A 27,593-nucleotide genomic window follows, 5' to 3' on the forward strand; every position below is an offset into this window, starting at 1 on the left:
AATCCTAATCTCTCCATGAAATGAGTAACAGTGTGTCCCGGCCCTCATTGATTTGAGGAGCGCGTATAGAATATTTACGGTGTTGGTGCTCCGCTTCCGATTTTTCAGGTGCAGTCGTGTCTGCTCTCTGAAAGGGACGTGAGCTTTTAGGGGTTCAAAGAAGTCATTCACAGTAAGTGGAGTTAATTCGTCTAAAAGCTTTCTGGTTACCTGATAGCCTCCTGGTGCTCACCACTGATTGAAGGACTTTCCCCTAATGCACTAAACACAGCTGTGGGTGACGTACTGTTGCACGTGTGTGTGTGTGTGTGTGTGTGTGTGTGTGTGTGTGTGTGTGTGTGTGTGTGTGTGTGTGTGTGTGTGTGGTGCTCATGTGGGCGATACGGGTTCAGATCTGCACTAGTCTGGATTGGGATTAGTCCTGTCTTCACCATTATCTCCTGTTCACACATATAGGGGTTGCTCATGCAGAGCTGTCTCTGTTGTTTTATAATTCTGTTCATCTTTTTGTCCGAGGGTCGGTTCGTTTTGTTGTTTAGACTTTCTGTCTGTCTTTCTTTCTGTTTTTTTTTTTAGCATTTTGTTTATTACTCTGTGTATCTGACCTTTTAAAATAATATCTAGACTATCTGTCCGCTGTTCTCTCATTAGACGTTTAAGTCTCTGGATTTTATCAGTTTTATCTTTCACTATATTTGTCTTCATGTTCTCTGTCTATCTGTTCATCAATCCATTTATCTATTTATCCATCTGTTTGTCTTTTCCATTTATCCATCCATCCATCCATCCATCCGTCTGTCTGTCTGTCTGTCTGTCTGTCTATCTATCTATCTATCTATCTATCTATCTATCTATCTATCTATCTATAACTGTCTGTTTGTCTGTCTGTTAGTCTCTCATTTTATCCATCCGTCCATCCGTCTGTCTGTATGTCTATCTATCTATCTATCTATCTATCTATCTATCTATCTATCTATCTATCTATCTATCTATCTATCTATCTATCTATCTATCTATCTATCTATCTATCTATCTATCTATCTATCTATCTATCTATCTATAACTGTCTGTCTGTCTGTTAGTCTCTTATTGTATCTATCCATCCATCAGTCTCTTATGCATCTATCTATCCTTCTTTTCATCAATCTATCTTTCTGTATGTCCATCCATCCTTCTAACTATCTGTCTGTCTACCTGTCTCTCATATTTTCTATTCATCTTTCTTTCTGTCCATCTGTCTGTGAGTCCCTCATTTTATCCATCCATCTGTCTGTCTTTTAGTTTCTCATTTTTCCATTCATTTATCTCTCCGTTTGTCTATTAGTCTCTCATTTTATCCATCCATCCATCCATTTGTCTGTCTTGTCTATTAGTCTCTCATTCTATCCATCCATCCATCCGTTTGTGTGTCTATCTGTCTCTCATGTCATCTATCTATCCTTTCATCTATCAGTTTTTCTGTCTGTTCATCCATTCATCCATCTATCTTTTTGTCTGACTGTCTAAAAGTCTCTCATTTTATTCATCCATCCATCAATCCATCCATCTGTCGTTTAGTTTCCAATTTTTTCATCCATCCATCCATCCATCCATCCATCCATTCGTTTGTGTCTATCTGTCTCTCATGCCATCTATCTATCTATCTATCCTTTCATCCATCCATCTTTCTGTCTGTCCATTCATCCATCCATCCATCCATCCATCCATCTATGTTTCTGTCTATGAGTCTCTCATTTTATCCATTCATCCATCCATCCATGCATCCATTTGTCCGTCTGCCTATTGGTCTCTCATTTTATCCATTCATCCATTAGTTTGTGTTTCTGTCTCTCATGCCATCTGTCTATCCTTCCTTTCATCCATCCATCTTTCTGTCTGTCCATCCGTCCTACTATCTGTCTAACTATTTGTCTGTCTTTCTGTGTACCGCTCTCATTTTTTTCCATTCAACCATCCATCCGTTTGTGTGGCTGTCTATCAATCTCTCCTGCCATCCATCCATCAGTATATATTTCTGTCCATCCATCTACATTTGTGTATTAGTCTCTCATTTTATCCATCCATCCATCCATCCATCCATCCATCCGTCCTTTTCAGGTTTATCTTACATGTTTCCTAGAATATAGGAATATATAGTATAGTATAGTAACTTGTCTTTACATTCAAATTGCCAGCCAGCATCCTATTTTCTTACCTCAACTTAAATTAAACAATTGAGCTTCAAAGACATAATGAATTTAGTCCTGCTTCATTCATACATGTGTGAGTATGAGGGCCAATCCAACGAAAGTCCCAACATGATGACAAGGACACTCATGTCAGAAGACTGTCTCTGTCAGCATTCCCAGGAGCTCATCCCGCTAAGCCTCTTTGATCTTGCTTTCTCACTGTGCCAAACCCTCGTAATCAAGCCTATTTATTTAAGTGCAGTGCGGGAGAGTGACAGACCGTCGTGACCCAATGTACTTACAATCAGGCCTGGCTGGACCACTCACATTGCTCCAGTATACGGCGATATAAGCACTGATTTGAACTACTTTTAACATTTCAAGGATTTTCATGTCAGTCAGAGAGATTGTACTACACTTTCTAGTTCTAGTAAACCTGTTTTCTGCCATAGAACAATGTACATAGGGTTGTTTTCTTCGTGCCGCATTAATGCTTGTCTAACTCATTTGTTCAGACATGTGTAGGGTCCAAGGGGCTGCCACCCATGAGACTATACATTTCTATGTGCTTGAAACCAAACATTGGCTGATATTGTTTGTTAACACTGCCAATCCAGAGACGCTTGACAGTTTTAAATAAATTTAGGTACTGCCTTTGAGGTCAGAGTTGTGACAGATGTGTTTATTTTCTCTTAAAGCACGCCAACATCTGGCCTGTTGTCATTTTACATACAGAAAACAGAAGCTGCTTAATGTCAAGGCATGTGTATTTGTATAGCGCTTTATAGGATATGGATTAAAGCTGCACAAAATCTGACATTGCGATACTTTTGTTTCTGCGATATATATTGCAATATACTGTGCTATACTTGGAAAGACTCTTTCAAGAGTTCTCGCTCTTAGCAAACCATTTTGACTTTTGCTTAACTAAACTTCTAATTTGCTCCTTATTAATAGATATTAAGGTAGTTTAGGTATTGGGTAGGATTAGGGATGTTGAATAAGATCACAGAATATGAGCTTTATAAGTATTAATAAGCAGCCAATATCTAAGTTACATGCATGCTAATAAGAAACTAGTTAATAGTGAGAATTGGTTCCTAAAGTGATACTGAATGTATACATTCTGATTGACTGGGATGATTCTGTAAGGGAGTGAATCATGCTTAACATGTAATCAATAAACTACAAGCATGGATGAATGCAACAAAGCAAAGATAAATGTCACAATTACCAGCGATCGTACTTCATAAGATCGCTGGATCTCATTCACAATGACCATGAACTACAAATCTACCATTTCTGGACTACATTTTCATACATGCACTCCGTTCACATTCGCACATGCTTCCTCATTTAGACTAATTACACTCGCACCACCTGAGGATTGTCAACGACTGATTACACACACTATTTAAGCAACACACTCACTCATTCACGTTGCCGAGTCTTGTTAGCTGTACAGTGACATTACATCACGTTATCCTTGTCTTGTTTTTCTTGTGTTTAGACCTTAGCCTTGTTAGCTGTTTGGCCTAGTCTGCCGCCTGCCTTACGGCCTCTCGTCTGTTATCTGATTACGATTCTGAATTGCCTCTATACATCTGTTTGCACCTGCTGACCATTGCTTGCCTGACTATGCGAATAAACCTGCATGCGAATCCAAACCTCAGTTGTCTGTGTCACTCCCCGTGGTTACAATAAAAGTGAAATAAACAGTGCATGCATTATTGTATATGTAAATGTAAAAATTACACTGCAAAGTCAACACAACGTTGCAAATCTTTGCGATTTGACTTTTGCGGATGCACACGTTGCAATATCGATGCTGAAACAATATATTGTTCAGCCCTAATATGAATTAAAGGCGTCTTCACAATTTTTCAAAGTACTTTGATTCTGAGATGGCACAAAAAGATAACAAAGTTAAACTCAAAATGGAAAATTAAATAAAATCTGATCTTCAGAGCATCATTTTGTGGAATAATTACAACAATAAAGTCAACTAGAAAAAATCGATGTTTCTGTACAGTGCACATGTAGTTCAGATTCACTTTACGAGCTAATTCGAGTTAATATTCAGTCCCTGCAGATTTTCAAATTTCCAAAATATATATTTGCAACCTAGAATCATTGATTTGGTGACATCTTTTCTTAAATGCTATGGAAATATTTGCTTTAATTCTTGTGTTGTTGTTTTTTTTTTATGTAAAAATATGCAAAAAGGATCTCAAGAACCTTCAGATTTCCGAAATCCTGCAGGGACTGGTCATTTAAAGATGTAATCAGCTATCTTAAAATATATTGACAATGTGTTGCTTTAAAAAAAGTATTGCATGGCCAGAACTCAATGTAAATGGAAGGATAGAAGCAGTCACGCTCACAACTGCAAAGCCAAGTGTAGCAGTTCTTTTCAGTGAAGTTTGCTTATTGCTGTCATAACCACTGGACATGGTGTATAGAGTACAACATCTCCTCAAACTAAAGAGGTTTAAGTGTGAATGTAGCTTAATATTATCCTAAAACTCAGTATCAATTAGAAAAAGTACAGAAATGTGACATTCTGCAATATATGTGTGTAGATTTATTCTGTTATAGAGCACTGTTTATCATGTGCAATCTAGATTTAATTTCACGTCAAATTCACATTTGTTTGTGATGTGATGTTGGGAAGGCACTCTTTTTTTCAGGGCATAAAATACAGTAAACTTAAACTTGATTAACCATCAGCCAAGTCTAAAAATTATGCACATTAACATGCTCTGAAAGCATTTTCTCCAGCAATGTCTTGCATCTCGGATTTCTAAATGTGGTGTCTCCTTTAAATGCAGTGATGCGGTATTGTGTAATTGGTTATTCGATATGTCAAGCATCTAGTCATTCTCCATTAGCACCATTCCTGCAGAATTTGCCTGTAAAAATAGCCAATTCCTTCTTCATTGAACCCACAGTCTTGTCTCAGTCAGGTCGCACAGCTTAAAGACTTACATTCATTCATTCATTCATTCATTTTCATGTCGGCTTAGTCCCTTTATTAATCTGGGGTCGCCACAGTGGAATGAACCGCCAACTTATTCAGCACATTTTTACACAGCGGATGCCCTTCCATCCGCAACCCATCTCTGGGAAATTAAAGACTTACAGTTGAAGTCAAAATCTTTTAACAATATTTCCTAAATTATTTTTATCAGAGCATAGAAAGTTTCACAGTATTTCCTATAATATCTTTCTTCTGGAGAAAGTCTTATTTGTTTTATTTTGGCTAGAATAAAAGCAGTTTTTAATTTTTAAATCCCATTTTAAGGTCAGTATTATTAGCCCCCTTCAGCAATATTTGTTTTGGACTGTCTACAGAACAAACCACTGTTATACAATGACTTAATGACCCTAACTTTACCCTAATTAACCTAGTTAAGCCTTTAAATGTCACTTTAAGCTGTATATAAGTGTCTTGAAGAATATCTATTCTAATATTATTCATTGTCATCATGGCAAAGATAAAATAAATCAGTTAATAGAGATGAGTTATTAAAACTATTATGATTAGAAATGTATTGAGCAAAAATCTTCCCTCAGTTAAACAGAAATTGGGAGAAAAATATACAGGGGGGCTAATAATTCTGACTTCAGCTATATATTCCAGTGCAATCCAATGCTCAGCCCTCAAAAATCCCCATAGCTCAGCATTGCCGAGGTGGAAGTCCTCTATCGGATGTCTTTCACTTCTCCTGATGATCCGTCACTCCGTCAGCGGCCCCGAGAGTCCGTCTTTTGGCCCGGACTGATTGGCTTTGACACCCTTCAGCTTTTGGCTGGCGGGCCGAGCAGCACTGTTATTCCAGCAGGGATATTGATAGCCACCGGCACCCTGATCCTGTGGATTACACTTCTGCATATTTGGGAATTTGAGGGTGTTAAATGTCTAGACCTGTCTTCAGCTTGACCTGTAATTGATTATGAGTTTATAATGAATGGAATTAGCATCATTTACACCACTAGTCAGAGGTTTGGAGTAATTACAATTTCTAAAAATGTTGTATCTTCTCAACAAAGCTGCAATTATTTGTTTGAAAATGAAGTGAATTGGGAAATAATATTACAATGTGAAATCTGATTTATTTTCTCTTTGTCATGATGACAGCACATAATATTTGGCTAGATAGTCTTCAAGATACTAGTATTCAGCTTAAAGTGATATTTAAAGGCTTAACTAGGTTTATTAGGGTAATTAGGCAAGTCATCGTACAGCAGTGGTTTGTTTTGTAGACTGTCCAAAACAAATATTACTTAAGGGGGCTAATAATATAGACCTTAAAATGACTAAACAATTGCTTTTTTCTAAGCGAAATAAAACAAATAAGACTTTCTCCAGAAGAAAAAAATATCATATGAAATACTGTGAAAAATTCTTGAATCTGTTCAACATTGTTTGGGAAATACTTAAAAAAGGAAAGAAAATCACAGGAGGGCGAATAATAGGTTATTTCTGACATGCAAATTTCATAAAATTTTTAGCATCATAACTCCAATATTTAGTCGCTTGTTCCTTCAGGAATAATTGTATTAGGATGATTTAATTCTATTAAAAAAAAAAACTTTTTTAAGAATTTGTAATTCTGTTTTTATTAATATTTTGGGGGGCTTTCACCTTTAGTGGATATTAGACAGTACAAATACAGCATAAGAATCTACCGTGTAAACAGATTTTTGATTACCTTAATCCAGGGTTTTTCAAAGTCTAAGACAGTGGGCCTCCCTTTTGACACAACTTATCCATTGGCGCCCCCCTCCTCCCAAACACACACACACACACACACACACACACACACACACACACACACACACATATATATATATATATATATATATATATATATATATATATATATATATAAAAAGACACAGACAGATGTCAGACTGTTAACTCACTTTTATCATCATTTGCATGAAAGTGCAATTATTTAGAGTAATAACAAGTATTTTAATATAACGTTTTTAAAACTAGGATGATGGTTCAATATGAATAGAACAGATCCAAGAACTGTCCATCCCAGTCAAAACAGTCGAAGTTTAGCGGGTCTCATGCTGTCATTAGCCAAAATATCTTGGCAAACCACACATAAAGGTCGTGGTTCATCAGCTGGTCCTGTCCACGTAAATCCTAAACTCAAATACTGATCATCATATCGTCGTCTTTTGGGTTTAAGCCCTGAACTTGAAGGCTTTTGTGGCGAGGGGGCGTGGCCGAGAGCCGTGGGAACGGAGTGAGGCCACCGCGTAAGTGGATCTGCGGTGCGCACCTGACTCGGATCCCACGGAAGGAGCTCTGGATCATAAAAGGAGGAACAAGGGCAGAGGAAGCCAAGAGAGGACCGGGCCGGACATATTTTACTTTTGCTTTCAGTTTGACGGCAGTCTCCGTGAGAAGCTGCTGTCCGTTTGTTTTGGTTTAGAGGCTGCCATCACTGTTATTAATAAATCATTTTAAAACTGCGTCGGTTCTCCGCCTCCTTCTTCCCGGCGGCCAAAGGGCCGTGAACTTCATTAGAGCTTTGAATCGGGGGGTCTCAGAAACCGACCCATTGTATTAGCAGGCATATAGCTACCTGTATTGGCGGGCTTGCCAAACAGAAGCGAATTCACAGCTATGGCCTTCTGGGTAAAAAAGGTGCTTTATTTAATTAAAACGTTTAAATATAATAAAAAATACATATAATAATTAAACTTAATAATTATATTTTTATTGTATTATATTTCTTCCCGCGCCTCCCCTGACATGCTCTGGCGCCCCCCAGGGGAGGCGCGCCTCACACTTTGAAAACCCCTGCCTTAATCTGACTTTAAAGAGTTCACACTTAGATAATGCCATTAGATAACTATTTTAGCAGGTTTGGCATGCTGTCCCGGGAGAGAACCCTGAGCTCGGAAATAGATGAGCCCAAGGCTCCCGCCTGGTCAATAAGCATTAGGAGGGATACGACATTAGGCAGTTCTTGATAACTGCGCCAGTTGTACATAGTAGGTGATTGTGACTTTGACTTTTGTTGCATGTTTTTTGAGTGTGGGAGGAACCGGAGTACCCGGGGAAAACCCTCGTGTACACAGGGAGAACATGCAAACTCTGAACTTTGTCCACTGGCTCAGCTATCATTTGGACTTATGATCTCCTTGCTGTGGGGCAACAGTGCTAGCCGCTAACCCACCATGTCGCCAGAATTTAAAATAGAGGAGGGTGAAGGGATGATCTTCAAAATGAAGATGAGGAATGGAGTTTAGGCTGGATATTTAAATTCAATTTAGAATGATCTGATTGGCTAGTTACTGATTAGTGATAGGGATCAGCTGTAGCCAATCCTATCACGTGCTCCTCTCGAAATTAGTTTGTGAAACTTCACAAAGTCATGATCGAACTAAACAGAAACGAATTAAGACATGTGGAGTCTGATGATTTTAGTCGCATTATTGAAGTTCAGTACCGACATATAAACACCTTAATCAAACTATTACCATCGTGTAGCATTGTCGGCGCTTTTTGTGATAGGATATTCCATACACTTACGGCTGTTTGACACTATTGTCTGCACCTGCCGAGTCAGAGAAGGACCACAGACACACACATCGCAATTGTTTTTTTCCCATTCGGTGTGCGGTATCAAACTCTATTAAAACAACACTCTTCCGGCAGTTCATACTGGCATCTAATATCTCGTTTGTCGTGGGGGCATGCATGAAATGTTCCTAAATGAAAGTGAAAGTGCTGAACGGCAGTTAAAGTCGACAAATTACAAATGAAACACTCGAAATTACATGAAACTGAAGGAAACGTGAATAGAGTGGTGACGCAGTGATGTTATTCGATTTATGTGCTAGAACTTGTAAAACGGGATCATGAAAGGAACATTTAAAAAGCAGCTCATGTAAACACCTCAATCATATCATTGTCTTATTCAGATTAAGACAAATAATTCCATTACTGATGTCCATGTAATTGTAGTCATTGCAGGCTGGAGTATAACCCTCAAAAAACGTAATTTTTGGAGCAGTTGTGTTTAATTTAGCTGGGATATTGCACCAGTTATTTTGTTAAATCTTTCTTGTTTCCACCTTGATATGATTGGGTTCAACGAGTGCACAATAATGAATAATTAGTCTGGTGAGTGAAACACAAATCTGTGACTGAGTCGATAACACAACGCTTTTAAATGATTGCAAATGCGATGTTGTTTTGGCTCTGATCAATCTGGAGCGCATTTCCAGCAGTCTGATGCTTGCGTTGCTGCAGTGAGCTGATTCAGCGATGTTGAACTGTTCTGAGATCAGTGAAATGACAGCCGTGCTCCGTTTAGATCTAGTTTGGTGTTATTTATAGCACACTATCGCCATTGTAATCTGAGTAAGGAAGGATACCTGGACATCTTGCGCTTTTATCCTTGTTGTCATAAAGCAGCACAAGCAAGGAAGAGCTCAGATAAGCTGACCACGCACATTCCTGCCAGCGCTTCTCAAGATGTTTTCCAAGGGATTTGTGTCTTCCTGCAACAATGCAGAGAGTAAACCAGAGCTTATATGGGCTACTGATGCCCTTGATGAGGACAAATGTTATGATGATCAAATAAAGAACGGTGAAATAAGCACAAAGACATTGTGTCAATACAGATCCTTTTATGCTGCTTTCATTTTTGACATTTTCATTCTGTCGTAGTGTTCGAATAATTTATTGCATGTGATTTTTGACAGCTGCAGCTCTTAAATGTATTCAGTTATTCCCAAATGGAAACGCTTCAGTACATGCATGCAAATGTGCATCAGTCCGGAGGTTTTATATTATTGTTTGCACAGACTATCTGTAAGTGTAATGGCATTATTGGTTTTTATATTCATTTTTAGCATGTATGCGCTTGGACTTTCACAATAATATTTGATGCATTTGACATGAATATTAATAGCAAAAAGAGTTTATATTGACAGAGCATTATCAAATCAAAATCTGGTATAAGATTACCTTGGATAAAAATATCATGATTTTACAGTATCACGGTGTTGTGATTGCTTCTCCAATTAAATTCCTTTTAAATGTCTGCATAAAAAGCTACTTTTTCCCCCGTTGAACACAGTATATTTTATTTTAAGAAACATTTAAAATATTTTGAACCAGTAGCTTTTGATGTAGAGCTTCTTTTTTGGCTGGAGATACTCTTGTCCTAAAAAACTAAATAAAAAAAGTTGTGAAAACATGCGAAAACAAAACTTTCATATACCTTAGGAATGGAATTTCAGAGTACTTTAGTGGTTTTAAAACCTTGACTTTTCTAAACCACGGTAAACTTTGAAACCGGTTATCAGCATGTAACTTCTTTAAAGCACCTAAATTATCAATAAAGATTTATAAAATCAATTTGAAGCCATTTCAAAAGTTCACACTTAGCTGATGATTGATTATAAAGTGTGTTTGACATGCTGTCCCGGGTGAGAGCCCTGATAAGATCTCTCATAAGATCCTCGAGCCCGGGGCTCCCTCCCGTTTGCAAGGCGAGAGGGGAGATTGAGCCCAGGTAGATCTGGGAAACTCCCCTCCTGTAGTCGCTAATGAACATATAGTTCATATTGCTCTTGAGAGATAACTACTTACTAGTAGCGCGTGTTATGGTGCCTATTTAGATTAGTTAAATAACTTAAGTTGCTTGTTTTTTGATGAAGGGAGGAAACAAGGGAACTCGGGGGAAACCTATGTGAGCGTGGGCAGAACGTGTAAACTCCACACAGAAACGTCGGCTGGCTTGGTAAGGACTAGAACCAGTGACGTTCTTGCTGTGAGGCAACAGTGCTAACCACTGGGCCACCGTGCCACCCATAAAGGAAAGGAGGAGTAGTAGGGGTGGAAGGGGGGATTCTTCAAATGAAGATGGCTGTCATATGGAACTCAGGGTATTTATATTGGCTTAGGAATCGTCTGATTGGTGAAATTGAGTAATGCTGGGCTTAGTTTATAATTAAACTTCACTTTAAGAAAAACAATAGATGCAATGGGTTTTAGTTGCATTTGAATTTCCTTTATAATATAAAGCAGCATAACACATTTTTCCAAACATAGAAGTGTTAATAATAATTACACTCCAATTGATTAAATTAAATGTATTAATGGGCGTCACGTGGTGCAGTGGGTAGCACGATTTCCTCACAGCAAAAAGGTTGCTGGTTAGAGACCTGGCTGGGTCAGTTCAGTTGGCATTTCTGTATGGAGTTTGCATGTTCTCCCCGTGTTCACATGGGTTTCCTCCGGGTGCTCCGGTTTCCCCTACAGTCCAAACACATGCGCTATAGGTGAATTGGGTAAGCTAAATTGTCCGTAGTGTATATGTGAATGAGTGTGTATGGGTGTTTCCCAGTGATGGGTCGCAGCTAGAAGGGCATCCGCTGCGTTAAACATATGCAGGATAATTAGTGGTTCATTCCGCTGTGGCGACCCTGGATTAATAAAGTGACTAAGCCGAAAAGAAAATGAATAAATGCAATATATTAATTTATTAAAATGCATTAATTGATATTATTGTATTAATTAAACCCCAAAATTTAAATGCATATTTAATTAAATGTAATTAACAGCGTAATTGTGATAGAAATTAAATCACATACAAATTAAGATATATATATATATATATAATTTGGCTGTGGTGGCCCCTGATAACTAAGGGACTAAGCCGAAGGAGACTGAATTAATGAATATATCTAATTTTGCATCCAAATTGCAGAAGCAAATATATTAGTGATGTCTGGCTGTTGACAGAAATTGTTTTATTCAAAGTTAAGCAGTGTATGAAGATCATTTTTATTTGACAGATAATGCAACTAAACGTAGAGTTAAAGATTGGTAATTAATGAAAGTAAATTTAATGTTTTCATTTCTAAAAGTCCTCACAATTGTCTTTTAAGTATTACAGTAATGTATAGATTTGTTCTTCGTTCTCCTTTAAATGATCTTGTGATCATCCTGATAATGGTGCTGAAGGTTACGGTGCAGATCTTGCACCTCCAGATCTTACACCTTGCAGGGCGCCGCAGCATCTGCAGAGGCAGTGAGATTCTCTGTCTGTGTCTCTGCATGTCCGCAGTATGTGCTACCGCTGCGTTTTTAACCCCTCCTCCACTGTTTCTCACATCTCAGGATCAGTTCGGCCTCCGTGTCACTGGATATCCTGCAGTGGAGCTTTAATGCAAACACACGCTTGACCTTGCGCTGAAAATTCCTCTAACTTTGGCCTACTTTATTAATATTAAAGTATGAAGCACTGCATTGATGCAGCTTTATTCATGTATGTTGCAGTAGGTGTGTGTTACTGTTTTTTTGTATATATTCATTTTGTATAAACTTTATTTATGGAACACAAGTGAAAAGCATCCGGTGTTTACAAATGTGCAATTTCTGCTTTTTTTTTTTTTTTTCTTGAAACACTTTTATGAGCATAAACCCACATAGCAAGTCTTCTTGCAGAACATACATAAAAAAATAGATGAATGAACAGATAAGAAATGACAAATAAAATAAGAAATAAATCAATAAACAATAATTAAAAAACAGCAAAATAAATGTATATAAATACATATTCTTATCAAGAAATAAAAGAGTATTTTGCTACTCTTAGTTCATATCATTTACTGCATAATATAAAGAAACATTTATTGTAAAAATATTGCGTGCCAAACGTTTTATATTGCTAAATTACTATAGGCAAGTTAAGGCAAGTTTATTATTAACGGTAATTAAATGTGCTGTACATAAACAATAAAATAAAAGCGATTAAAATAATTTAAACAGAGATTAGACCAGGTTATAAAAGAATGAAAAAGAAGAGAAGGACATAATAGTGTGATCTGTAGGACATTGCACAGTGCTCATTCAGTAAAGGCACAGCTAAACTGATGTATTTGATGTGAATGTGCCTAATGTTGGAGCACTTCTGATCATTTCTGGAAGCTGATTTCAGCAGTGGGGGGCGCTGTTAGTTGCTGAAGGGTGATTCCCCCTGCTTTGGCTGAACACTTGGAATTTCTAGTTTATTTGATCATAAAGATCTAAGTGATCTGTTAGGTTTGTATTGAGTGAGCATATCTGTAATGTATTGAGCTCCTAGGCCATTTAGTGGTTTATAGACAAGTAATAATACTTTAAACTCTATTCTGAATGTAACTGGGAGCCAGTGTAAAGACCTGAGGACAGATGTGATGTGCTCTGATCTTCTGCTTCTGATCTGAATCCTGGCAGCAGTTGTCTGGATGAGCTGCAAGAGTCTGACTATATTTTTGGGAAGTCAAATAGCTTTTAAATTGCAAAAATAAAGAGATATTAATTGAGTCTAAATAGAAACTGGTTTAGTATTGGAAGAATTAGATGTGGTTAAAATATTGAAATGTTGGACGTGTGAATGAAGACTTTTTGATCTGAGGGATATTTTTTCTAGAGGTTTTACTTGCAGGAGATTTTAGGCAACGTTTTGATTCCTGTCTTGATATTAACGGTGTTTGTGATCTTTCTTGGTTTAGGGTCGGTGTACGAGAGAAAACTGCAAGTACCTTCATCCACCCGCACATCTGAAGACGCAGCTGGAAATCAACGGACGCAACAACCTCATCCAGCAGAAGACGGCGGCAGCCATGCTGGCACAGCAGATGCAGTTCATGATCCCTGGCACCACCATGCAACCAGTGGTACACAACTCTACACCTCCATGCACATTTACACTGATTGGGCCTCATTTATATATTATTGTGGGCGACACAATGGCTCAGTGGTTAGCACTGTCGCCTCACAGCAGGAAGGTCACTGATTTGAGCCTCGGCTGGGTCAGTCGGCATTTCTCTATGGAGTTTGCATGTTCTTCCTATGTTGGCATGGGTTCTCTCTGGGTGCTCCGGCTTCCCCCACAGGCCATAGACATGTGCTATAGGGGAATTGAATAAGCTAAATTGGCCACAGTGCATGAGTGTGAATGGGTTTCCCGGTACTGGGTTGCAGTTAATAGGGCATCCGCTGCATAAAACATATGCTGGAATAGTTGGCGGTTCATTTGGCTGTGGCTACCCCTACTAAATTAGGTACTAAGCTGAAGGGAACCGAATAAGTTTGTAATTAAAAAAGAGGAAATAGTCGTTTTATCATAATAATCTTTCTTCGCAGCCTACATTTCCTGTGAGTCAAGGTCTGGGCTCGAACCCAGGTCTGAGTTACGCGCCGTATCTGACTCCCATGAGCCACGGCATGGGTCTGGTCCCCACAGAGATGCTCCCCAGCACCCCAGTCATCGTCCCGGGCAGTCCTCCAGTCAGCGTGCCCAGCTCGTCCTCCACGCAGAAACTACTGCGCACAGACAAGCTGGAGGTAATGCGTCTCACACACACACACACACACTCACACAAAGACACGTTACACTCGAGAAATCTGCAGAGGAGTCGCATCAGTTCTCAACCAGAAATGCAGAGCACAGTCTCATGGCAGGTTAAATGAAAGTCTAGTTCAGTCTATTAGCTAAATCTATTACTGACATATAATTGGCGTTTATATATTGCTCGCAAAGTGATTAATTTTGTTAAAACACACAATAAATACTAGGAAAAATATATGATATAGTTGTTGAGTATTGTTTAAACGGTAACACTTTATCAATAAGGTTGTTTTAGTTCAGGGGTGTCCACACTCGGTCCTGGAGGGCCGGTGTCCTGGAGAGTTTAGCTCCAGCTCTAATCAAACACACCTGGATCATCTAATCAAGCTCTTGCTAGATACACTAGAAACTTCCTGGCAGGTGTGTTGAAGCAAGTTGGAACTAAACTCAGCAGGACACGACCCTCCAGGACCGAGTTTGGACAGCCCTGTTTTAGTTAATGTTAATGCATTTACTAACCTGAACAATTAATGAACAGTACATTTATTACAGAAACTGTTCATGTTAGTTAACGAAGATAAAATCATTCAGCTCATGTTATCTCACAGCGCATTAACCAATGTTAATAAGCATGCATTTAGATGTTAATGATGCATTAGTAAATGTTGAACCGATTAATAAATGCTACACAAATATTGTTTATACTGAGTTCATGTTACTAAATATATTAACTAATATTAACTAATAAATCCTTAAAATTAAAGTGTGACAGATATTTCTTATGACATAACATTTCCCTACAATAATGCTATTTTTATTAGCTATGTTTTCTAATCACTTTTTATTTGATATTGATATTGAAATATACAAGGTATATTCATTTTTCAGATCTTATTCAGACTAAAAACAAAATCATTTAGTCTTTGAAGAACTATAAATGAGTAAAAACCAGCAGATATTCTGACTCTGATTGGCTGTTGTCATTGTAAGTGTTTATTTTTTTAATAAATGTGCCGTTCCAGCCAATTGCAAAACAGCTGCTACTGGGGAGGCGGGGCTAAATATAGAAAGGCTCCATCTGATTGGTCAAATTGAGATAATACTATATAAATTTAGACAGTTGCATATACTATTATCATGACTGTTATAAATTTGTTATAAACTGTGCAGCCCTAATAAATACTATAATTTTTAGCCTCAAAAGTTATAGTCAAAATGTTTGACCCTTCGGAAATTCAGTATGGAAATAAACACAAAGAAAAGGACAATCATAAAACAGTGAAAAATATTGGAGGGATATTTCAGTATGCAAAAATATGCAAACATTTAGTCCTAAAATAACTATGAATGAGCGAAAACTTCTGACTTTGATTGGCTTTTGTCATTATAAGTGTTTATTGTCAGCTCTGGGTTCAGCTTTGGGGCGCTCCAGCCAATAGCAGAACAGCAACTACTGGTGAGGCGAGGCTGAAGATAGTGAGGCTCCATCTGATTGGTCAAATTTAGATAGTACTATGTAAATTTAGATAAATGTTTATACTATTATCGTGATTGTTATAAATGTGTTATAAATTGTGCAGCCCTTATAAATACTATAATATTTGGCCTCAAAATGAATTCTCAAAGTTATGTTTGACCTTCGGAAATTGAGTTTGGAAATAAACACAAAGGAAAGAACAATCATTAAACAGTGAAATATTTTGGGAGGATATTTCAGTATGCAAAAATATGCAAACAACAAAAAAGACCAGTTTTGATTCAGTATAAATAATGAATCAAACAAAGAGCAGATCAGTTATAATCCAGTATGCAAGTAAATGTATGAGAGAAATGCCAATCATTAACAAAAAGAGTGATGCAAGAAATAATACTAAATAATGCAGTAAAGAAACAATTAATTATAATTCAGTATTTAAATAGAGAAAATGTCATACAACTATAAAGAAATAAAGCTTACGAAAAGAAAAGCTTAAAGAAAGGAATAATCATTACTGAGAATGAAGAATAGAGAAATCGTAATTTAAATGCATGTAATAGAGAAAAAGGCTATCATAAATGTAAAGAAAGAACAAAACAACAGAGCAGTCATAACTGAATATACATGATTTTATTTTCAAAAAGACCAATCATCATTCAAAGAAACAACAATCATAGTCCATATTCAATTATGTTAAAAACTCCAATCAGATGAATTCAGGATGAAGAAAGGGCCAATCATGATTCAATATGCAAATACATGAGAGAGAAAAGGCCCAACATAAATATAAAGACCAGCCATAATTTAGTATAGTTACATACAAAAAAAGCAATTATGTTCCAAGCAGAGACTATTCATAAATTGGTATACAGTTCTGTAAATGTGGCCAAAACATATTCAGAATAAAGAAAATACCAATCTGAACTAGAAGACAAATCATAATTCAGTATGTGAATATTAGCATAATCACTGCCATTAGATTATTAATGTTAAATGTTTGAACAATGTCATCATCAAAAAATCTATTTTATTATTCAAATATATGACAAACAGACCAGTCTAAATTTAATGTAATGAAGGGACAAATCAAATCGACATGCTAAGATAGAGTTAGATAGAATTGTTTGCCCTTCTGGGAATTTTCTATTCTTTTTCAGTTGATGTTTAACAGAGCAAAGAAGATTTCGCAGTGTTTCCTATATTGTTTTTTGGATAAAGTCTTATTTCTTTTAGTTTGGCTGGAAAAAAAATGCCCCTTATTTTTTTTTCCAATTGGCTACTAACAAAGCACTGTTGTCCAGTGACCTACCTAGTTAACCTAATTACCCTTGTTACATCTTTAAATTGCCCCTTAAAGCTGAATACTAGTATCCTGCAAACTATTGTTGTTGTTGTTGTAGTAGTGGTGTAGGAGGAGTAGGAGGATGAGGAGTAGTAGTAGTAGTAGTAATAATAATAATAATAGTAATGATAATAATAATAGTAGTAATGATAATAATAATAATAATAATAATAGTAATAATAATAATGATAATAGTAGTAATGATAATAATAATAATAGTAATAATAATAATAATAATAATAATAGTAGTAATGATAATAATAATAGTAATAATAATTGTAATAATATAATAATAGTAATAATAATAATAGTAATAGTAATAATAATAGTAATAATAATAATAGTAATAATAACAATAGTAATAGTAATAATAATATTAATAATAATAATAATAATAATAATAGTAGTAATGATAATAATAATAGTAATAATAATTGTAATAATATAATAATAGTAATAATAATAATAGTAATAGTAATAATAATAATAATAATAGTAATAATAATAGTAATAATAACAATAGTAATAGTAATAATAATATTAATAATAATAATAATAATAATAATATTAATAATAATAATAGTAATAATAATAATAATAGTAGTAATATTATTAATAATAATAGTAATAATAATAATAATAATAATAAATGTATTGCAGAAATCTCTGTTAAACAGCATTTGGGAAATATTTCATATAGAAATGCAATTTCTCACGAGGGCTAATAGTTTTGCCTGTATGTGAGAAAGGAGACAATCTATAATTCAGAATGTAAATATTACCATCACTGTCTGTAAAACGCTGAACAAAGAGCATGTTGTGTTTTTGCAAAGTAGGATGCGATCCTGGATTAACATTTATGTTGATCCTGGAACATCATTTTTGTTGGAAAACGTGATCCATACCTATTCCCTACCCCTAAACCCAACCATAACTGTACATTATTACCAAAATCAGAGGGAACTAATTGTTGGATAACAATCATGTGGAAGTGCATTAACCTAATCGTAAGCCTACCCTAAAACATGTCCCTTAAATCTGATTGGCTGATTGGAATGTTGCATCAGGATCAACATAGATGTTAATTCAGGAACATGTGCTACTTGGTGAAATCAGGTTGGCAGATTCACTCAAACAATCATTTTTGCTGCTTGTTCAAATGACTCATTTTAAAATAAGCTGCACCAATACAATTCTGGAGGTTTCACAAAATTATTTTATGTTTAATCCACTTGAATTAGCTAAAACAATTAGGTTAACTTAATCCTTTTGCCTTGGGACAACATGAAGGAATTGTGTGGAAGCCAGAATTATGTACAGTCTTTGATAGTGAAGTAGATAGGAAGTTCATAGCAGGAAAGAATGAGATTAAGGCTCCTCAATTCAGAGCCTCCTCACAAGTAAGCGATCAGTGTGGCTGAAACAATAACAGCTGAATAGTGTTCATGTAAATGTGCGATCACTTAGCAACTGACTGATGTGTGTGATAATAAGCGGCCTCCTACACAGTGAGGCTGTTAATACTCATCTCCGTGTGTGTTTATTTACTCTACCTGTGCTCATACATGACCGCTTTGAAACTTCAGTGACTCATGTTTCTGTTTGCATATTTCTGTTGTGTTCCCTGTTTGTTTTGTCTGCGTGTGTTGGTTTGCGTCCGCGAACGGCAGGTGTGCCGTGAGTTTCAGCGGGGTAACTGCGCGCGCGGCGAGACCGACTGCCGCTTCGCCCATCCTAGCGACAGCCCGATGATCGACACGAGCGACAACACGGTCACGGTGTGCATGGACTACATCAAGAGCCGCTGCTCACGCGAGAAGTGCAAGTATTTCCACCCTCCAGCGCACCTGCAGGCCAAGATCAAAGCAGCGCAGCATCAGGCCAACCAGACCGCCGTCGCAGCGCAGGCCGCCGCTGCAGCCATGGTGAGCCCGTCGCAGTATTCAAATCACACCAATACTGATGATGTATGTTTATACAGTCATGTAGTGCAAATGAATTGTGTGTATAGGTTTTTAAACGACACCACTGTGCCTAATCAGTAGGGCCAGACAGAATCTGCGGATATGTTTTCGCTCTTTCTGCACAAAATCTACAAAATTGATGCTCAATGGTTTTGAGTGTTAAGTACCTTAATACATAAAAATAATTCAAGTTTTACAATGCAAATCCAATAAGAGACACTTGTTTGGTTAACAAAGCCAGTCTCATATAATACATCTACACTCTCAGAAGAAAAGGTGGTACTCGATGGTACAAATAATGTCCCTTAAGGAACAGTTTTGTACCTTTGTAAACATTTTACCTTATATGGAACCACTAATGATAGTCTTCTGGTACAACTGAAATGAAGGTACACGATTGTTCCCATATAAAAGGTACAAAAGTGTTGCACAACTCCTTTATTACAATATTTATGAAAAACAATATAACTGGAAAGGCATAATATTTTTATGAAATATTTCCATAATAAAACAAGAATCATCGGCAACACTTTATATTAACTGCACACTAATAATCATTTACTAAGAATTATTATCTAGTGAATTCATTATTTGTTAAGCATTAACTCTACATTAATACGCTTTAGTAAGCAGTTTATAACTGCAGCTACAAACTCTGTATTGTTGACTTATAAGCACCTATATAATGTGCTTAATACTTGTATTTTCATACTTGGTTAATGATTTGTTTTTCATTACTAACTTAAGTATTGCATTATTTACAAACCAGTTGTATTTAAGAGTAGTAGAGGGTTTTTAGGATCATTCAGAATGAGTTAGTAAATGATTAATAAACTATTGAAATCAACATTTATATGTCTTATCATTCAGGGATATACTAATAGTTAACTAATATGTTAATAAATGCTTTATTAACTCAACTTCATGCAGTTTTGTGACCTAATCTAAAGTGAGGACTATTCATGCTTTATAAATCCCTTATAAATGACAAATAAAGGCTCAGAATCAAATGAACGATAATCTGTGCAATCTTTTCTAAAAAGTGAAATTACTGTAAAGTTTAAACATTGCTGAATAACAGCGTCTGCTAAATGACTAAATGTAAATGTAACAGGAGTGTCAAAATACGACATAAAACTGGATAAAACAACAACAACAATATAATAATTTAACAATTATAATAAGATGCAACGTTTAAACTCTACAGTGATTTTATTTTAGATCAGGTTGCAAAGATTTATTTTTCATTTGAAGTAGTTTCATTTGTGTATCTTTAAATAGATAATAAACTGTTTGTAAATATTGCGATACTTAATTTAGTAATGAAAAATAAATCATTAACTAAGTATGAAAATATAAATATTAAGCACATTATATAGGTGCTTATAAGACAAGAATAGAGCATTTATAGCTGCAGTTATAAACTGCTTACTAAAGCTTATTAGTGTAGAGTTAATGTTTAAAGATAATGAATTGACTATTTGCTATATATTAAATGATTTATAGTGTGTAGTTATTATAAAGTGTTACCGAATCATCATTTAAAAGCATATGTTTAAAGAAACTTATAAGCAATAATTATTAAGTTCTATAATACAATAATACAAAACAACTGGTAAACCATAAAACTATAGGTATACTAAACTAAACTTTTAAGGCGTTGTTTAATAAATGTTTGGTGAGCATTTTTGATACTGTTAAGGTACAAAGTGTCTTGTCATTGTGGTGGTACCCAGTGTTGCCAACTTAGCGACTTTTCAGACCCCCCAAGCGGCAAATTTTCAAAAAAGCGACTAGCGACAAATCTAGCGACTTTTTTGTGTGTTACTGTAGATTTTTATAGACGGTCATTTGTCCATACTGTACCGTCTCTACTCTCCTCAACGAGCAGCGGTTGATGCCGCCGGCCCCTCTCTAGAGCCTCTATAGAGCACTGACAGGCGGCCCAGTCCTCGTACAGCAGCCTCTCCCACCTGCAGCCTGACAGTGAAATGATTTAGCACCTGCAGCAGTGTGAATGTATTTCCCTTCTACAGTCAAACCGATCTGCTTCTCCTTTATTTTAACAATTTAATTTGACCGTTGATTCTTTCCTTGTTCACAATCACAGATATTTTAGTGACCGATTCAGAACTTGTCTGAGTTTATTACGTCTGAGAGATTACTGCAAATTCTCTATACTGATATACTGTGTTCAAACAGCAATAATTTTAGTTAAATTGACATGCGTACAATTCCCAGAGATGGGTTGCGGCTGGAAGGGCATCCGCTGCATAAAAACTTGCTGGATAAGTTGGCGGTTCATTCCGCTGTGGCGACTCCGGATTAATAAAGGGACTAAGCCGACAAGAAAATGAATGAATGAAATGTGTACCCCTTAATTGACCATAGGCTGTTAAACAAACAGAAACGGTGGAAAGTGATGATGTCAGTAATATGCAAATTAAACCATGACGTAATCTATCGACTTTTATCAACTTTTTGTGCAGATCTTATCGCCTTTTGGAAAATAGTTGGCAACAGTGGTGGTATCTTTATGGATCAGATTTGTATCTTTGATGAAGGTAAAATATTGTATCCGCAGGTTTTAAAAACCAAAGGTAAATTTTGGTTTCCCATGGTACAAATTGTACCTTAAAGGTACAAACTGCAATAGTACAAATTCTCTTCTCTCTTCTTCTTTGTCTTAAGGTACAATTCTGTCCCATAAAAAGGTACTGCTCCAGTTTGCACCTTCTTTGGTACAACATTGAACCATTTTTTCTGAGAGTGTACAGAAGGATATTACTTTACTAACAGTATTGTGAATGAATCATATAAACATTTGCATATTAGTGAATAATACTGCTGAAATGAATATAAAAAATGACTAAATAATTATTTACATAAGTAAATAAACAGATTCAGTGATCATTTCTGCGTGCGCAGATTCCGTTTGGGCCTACTCATCAGCTGCATTTAATTTACAGCAGAATTGAATCCTAACTAAGGCAGTGCTTAGAATTGTGAAAACGGTTTCGGTTCTGTGCGCACCATAAAATCAATTGACAACACATGTTGAGATCACGATTGAGATCTATCTGATGATGTTAGCACATTAAATGTGGAGCACTGCTTTATTATTATATAGCCATGACCCATCTCCAGAATCTGGGTGGGGTTGCGTGCCAAATCTGTGTCGACTCCCTTATCTCATCCCTGGAGGATTTTAGTCCTATTAAAACAGTGTTAGTAAAAGAGAGAAGACAAAAAAGACGAGCAGGAAGACAGGCGTGTTATAAAATCCCTCACCCTTCTTATCCATCTCCTACTGTACTGATGCCATCATTATTAGGTATAGGATATTAATATAATAAGCTCGATGGCTTAAAAGCTTTTTTGCTTACACCCTTGACTGCACAAGGTCACGGGGCGGCTTACTTCCCCATTTCTCTGCCCAATGGGAGGTCTACTCTCCTCAAATCAGTCAAGATTAAATTAAGGAGATGGATGACATCTTGATGCCAAACTGACATGAATGCACAGGTTCATCTATTATCCAAGCCAAACTGCATCTTTGGATGCACGCCAGGTTGCTCTCAATTCTCAGTTTTAACGTGTCTACACTTTGCAAGCGAGCGACGGAGTTTGCAACTAAACTAAAAAGTTTTGCACTCGCTATATATATGACTTTAATTATAACATTCAATGCATTGCAGTGTCTGCATGTGTGCGATATTAGTTTTGTTGCATTTCTTCTTTGATTGATTATTGGAATATTCTATATTTACCATTTTCTACAGTGGCCGAGAGAACTAAACACACTGCAGTTTAAGAAAGCACATGCAATTACAATAAAACACCAGCAAATAGAGAAACAATCTTCATCAATTTGCAATGTAGGCAAAACATAACACAACGGAAATGTTTCTAAATGACCCAAAACCATGACGGACCCTGCCGAGTTATGGATGTGTTACTATGCCGTGACTGTTGCTCAGTGAAGTGATTGGTGGTCTTTGAAAGGTGCAACCCAGTCTCATTCTGAAAGCATAGTCCCGTGGACGTTTCTGGAGACCGCGAATTATGTAGCCAGAGGTACGTATGGCTGCATTTCATTATTTAAGCGAACGCTACGGGCCGGTATGATGCCGTTCCTTTTCGCGCTTAGAGGCTGACTGCTTACCTCCGTGTGGAGGGCTTTCCTGCTGCAACCAGTTTGTCCTGTTAGCTCGTCTTGTACGTCGGCGTACTTGAGACACAGAGAGGAGCTCGATGACGACAACGACTGGGTTCGAGTCAGGGGAAGAGCGATTCCAGAAATCAGGTCAGACAAAAACAGAATCCAATAAATAAAGTAAATAACAAGGTGAGAATGAGGTCAAATCTGAAAACGTGGTAAAAATCAGATGAGGGCTTTTCTTTTTCTGGATTGATTTTGTAAATCGCCGGTTGGGTTTAGGGAACTAAGCAGGCGGGCGGGTCAATCGCTAAAATTAATTGGGTTTAGGGAAGGAGGAGGGTGGGTCAGACGATTGGCCGGTCGCCCAGTCAATCATTCAGTCAGTCAGACAGTGGTTCAACAGCGGCCTCTGGTGGGTTTGCTTAAGAACAGCACGGGCGCGAACGGCACTCGCGAGACACATTTGACATATGAAGAAGCACACACAACAGCTTCTCGCAGATTCTCAAAAACTGCAAAAATACGTACCTCCCGAGACGTATCTCGTAGCCTCCAGAAACGTCCACGGGACTACGTTTTCAGAATGAGCCTGGGTTGGAAAGGTGAGTTGTTTTTCGTTTATTTTAATATCCTGATTACCCGACATAGTAACATCCATATCTCAGCAGGGTCCGTCATGTTTTTGGGTCCTCTTGAAACATTTTGGTCGTGTTACCTGGATATTTGCAAGTGTTGTGACCGAGTTACAACACGTGTGCTGTCAAATTGATGAAGATCGTTTCTTTATTTGCTGGTGTTTTGTGTAATTGCATGTGCTTTCTCAAATTGCAGCGCGTTAAGCTCTCTCGGCCCTGTAGTTTTCTATGCTTCAAGCTATGCGGCAAAACTACATTACTGAGTTTTGTGTTGTTTCATTTACCAGTGATGTCAGTTTTTGTTGCAACTTGCAATCCATAAAGCATCAAATATATATATATATATATATATATATATATATATATATATATATATATATATATATATATACATATATATATATATATATATTTTTTTTTTTTTTTTTTTTTTTTTTTGCATTGCTCACTTGCAGCTTTCCAAGGTGAAAGTGAGCAATCAACTCACAATAGAGATCCATGTAGTGTAATTTGCAAGCCGTGAGTTTTGTTGCATCTTGTGACATACGTGGCTTCAATTAGAGTACATGCTATCAATAACTGTTAATCTCTGCATGCCTGCAGTTTTCTTGCATTGCTCTCTTGACGTCTAGACAGATTTATTGAATTATGATGAGCGTTCTTGTTTTGTCTACACTGCAGGTAAGCAGTGCATCAAAACTGCAATTCACCCTTTAAAACCAATAAAACGATGTGCACTGCGAGCGATGCATCAAGCCAATATTGCGCATTTGCAGTGCAAACAGATTTGTTGTTTGAAATTAGAGCAACTGAGTTTTGCCTACATTGCAAGTCAGCAATGTAGAAAAACTAGATTGCTTCTGTGATAATCAGCATAACTGTCCACATTACGATTGGTGTGACGCAATAAAACTCATTATTACATGCTTGTAGACCAGATACTGCAGATTTGTTATTTATAATGGGCTCGTTTTGCTTACACCGCATGCAAGGAATGTGACGCAACTAAACTAGATCCTTTCCATTATAATTAAGGGAAGAGAATGATGAAATGCAGCAAAGCTCCCAAGCTTTGTTGATTATTATAGAAGTAATTGAGTTTGTTATCGTGCACAATTATTTATCTACACCACACAAAAGCTATGCACTTTAAAACTGCATTGCTTCTAAATACAAAATATTTAAAAAGGCAAAAAATCGACAAATCTCATCATTGTGTAGATACAGTTTGTACAACTTTTGATACTGCTGAAAGCGAGCCCTCAATGCAACCAATGCGACACAAGAAACCTCCTGTTTTAATGGACAAACTTTCTTCCTTGCAAATTCCCAGTGCGACAACAAATGCAGTGCAGTATATACACTACCTGACAAAACTCTTGTTGTCGATCTCAGTTGTAAGAGCAACAAATAATAACCTGACTTCTAGTTGATCATTGGGAAACATGTCAGAAGGTGGATTTCTCCCCTGAATCATCTGTTGATCTGCATCCCAATCATCACAAATACTGCAGAACACCTACTGGAACCCACATGGAGCAAAGATTCTCACAGAAATCAGTCAAGTTTGGTGAAGGAGAAATCATGGTTTGGGGTTACATTCAGTAAGGGGGCGTGCGAGAGATCTGGAAGTTCAACAGCTATCAAAGGTATCAAGACATTTGTGCTGCCCATTACATTACAAACCACAGGAGAGGGACAATTCTCCAGCAGCATAGCGCTCCTTCTCATACTTCAGCCTCCACATCAAAGCTCCTGAAAGCAAAGAAGGTCAAGCTGCTCCAGGATTGGCCAGCCCAGTCACCAGACATGTCTGGGGTAAGACGAAGGAAGAGGCATTGAAGATGAACACAAAGAGTCTTGATGAACTCTGGGAGTCCTGCAGGAACGCTTTCTTCTTCATTCCAGATGCCTTTATTAATCAGTGATGTGAGTCATGTCAGAGATGTATGGATGCAGTCCTCCAAGCTCATGATGGAGTCAGACACAATATTCATTCTGTCTCCATTGCAGCAGGACTTTATAATCTATACTGGACATTATTTCTGTTCAGTGATGAGACTTTTGTTAAAGCAAAGTCAATAACCTTACTGTCTTAATTAAATAATTAAAAATAAAGACATCATCGTATTTTATTTTGGTCAAATAAGCGTAATCTAGAGGCTTTTGCCTTTCATATAAGCCACTTCTGATACTAAATAATCAACTAGAAGTCAAGTTATTATTGGTTGTTCCTAAAACTTGGATAAGCGACTCGACTTTTAGATAAAAGATCTAAAATCTAAAACATCTTACCTAGCTATTTGTGTGCTGCTGTATTGTTTTATACACACAATGCAACACAAGTAAACTCCTGTTTAAGTTAACAAAACTGTCATCATTGCAAATTCTCAACGACAAATGCAATACAATAAATATAAAAAAGCTTGTCAAGTTTGAATGGAAGTGTCTTATTTTATATTACTATAACTGTACACATCTAATTTGGTGGCGTCGCTTGCTTATGGTGTAGACGCGGTATTCAGCAGCAAGCTTTCCCGCTTCCACATCTCACGCTGGTGTGGTTTTACTTTGCCGCGTTTGCTGTCATGGCACTCACATGCTTAGCCTCATTCGTTTTGCTGTTTGCACCATTTTCGCTTTTGCCCTAAACCTTTTGTCTTTTTTTCCACTGAGGCGGCTGGGTCGGACAGGGATGCAAGGACAGTATCAGCTCGCCAGCCATAACAATAAAATGACAGTGAACAAAATAAAGGCCCAGGTTTTCCCAAGCATATGGCGACCTGAGATAAACCAGCAGCTTTGGCTTCAGGGTAAAAACGCTGTTAGCCTTAAGGTGCGGCGTCCCTGATTATGATGTAATGACCATGCAGAAACCAGAGCAGGTTTTTTTTTGTTCTCTAGGGTTCAAATCAGGACACTGTAGGAAAGCAGAAGCAATCGATCCCTGCGCCCGACCCAAATGTGACCCTAGAGAAAGCATTTAAAGTCAGATGATGCAGTTCTTTCATTCGTTTCTCTTTGTTTTGTCCCGCCCCCCCCTCAATGGCAGGTTATGTAATTCTGTATGATAAATTCCTGTGGGTGGCATATTTATTTTAATGGTTCTCTATGTTGGCGGAGGAGAACAAAACATGCAACTCTTGCTTACAAGAAAGCATAGCACAATTAAAGTGCATCTGATTCTGATGTTTACTAAAAGTCTACATATACATGCTCTGTTCCCCAACCAACTGATCTGCCTACTTGGACACAACTAGAGTATTCTAGCACATATCTTTAGCTTGTTTTCTGGAAATGCACGCCACAAGTCCTTTATATAGTATTGCATCCTAGATTGCATTGCAGGAAGCTCATAATCATATTTGAGTGCAGAAATATAACTTAAATGGAAAGTTTTAACTAAATATTTTTGTGTTATGCTGTATTTTGTTATGTTTTAACTGGTTTATTGTTAGTTAGCAACAT

The 27,593-nt window shown here is 37.0% G+C and overlaps 1 protein-coding gene across 50 annotated transcripts in view; it reads left to right on the forward strand.

Annotated features, from left to right (window-relative positions):
- mbnl2 (muscleblind-like splicing regulator 2) overlaps nt 1-27,593 on the forward strand; it is a 130,613-nt gene that overhangs the window by 84,811 nt on the left and 18,209 nt on the right. For all 50 annotated transcript variants that reach the window (NM_001441830.1, NM_001441837.1, NM_001441832.1 and 47 more), the window contains 3 exon segments: nt 13,707-13,871; nt 14,341-14,541; nt 19,035-19,289. In NM_001441830.1, the coding sequence (NP_001428759.1) occupies nt 13,707-13,871; nt 14,341-14,541; nt 19,035-19,289 (621 nt within the window).

Source organism: Danio rerio, chromosome 1 (genome assembly GCF_052040795.2).
Source record: "Danio rerio strain M-AB ecotype USA chromosome 1, GRCz13ab, whole genome shotgun sequence".
Classification (NCBI taxonomy): Eukaryota; Metazoa; Chordata; class Actinopteri; order Cypriniformes; family Danionidae; genus Danio; species Danio rerio.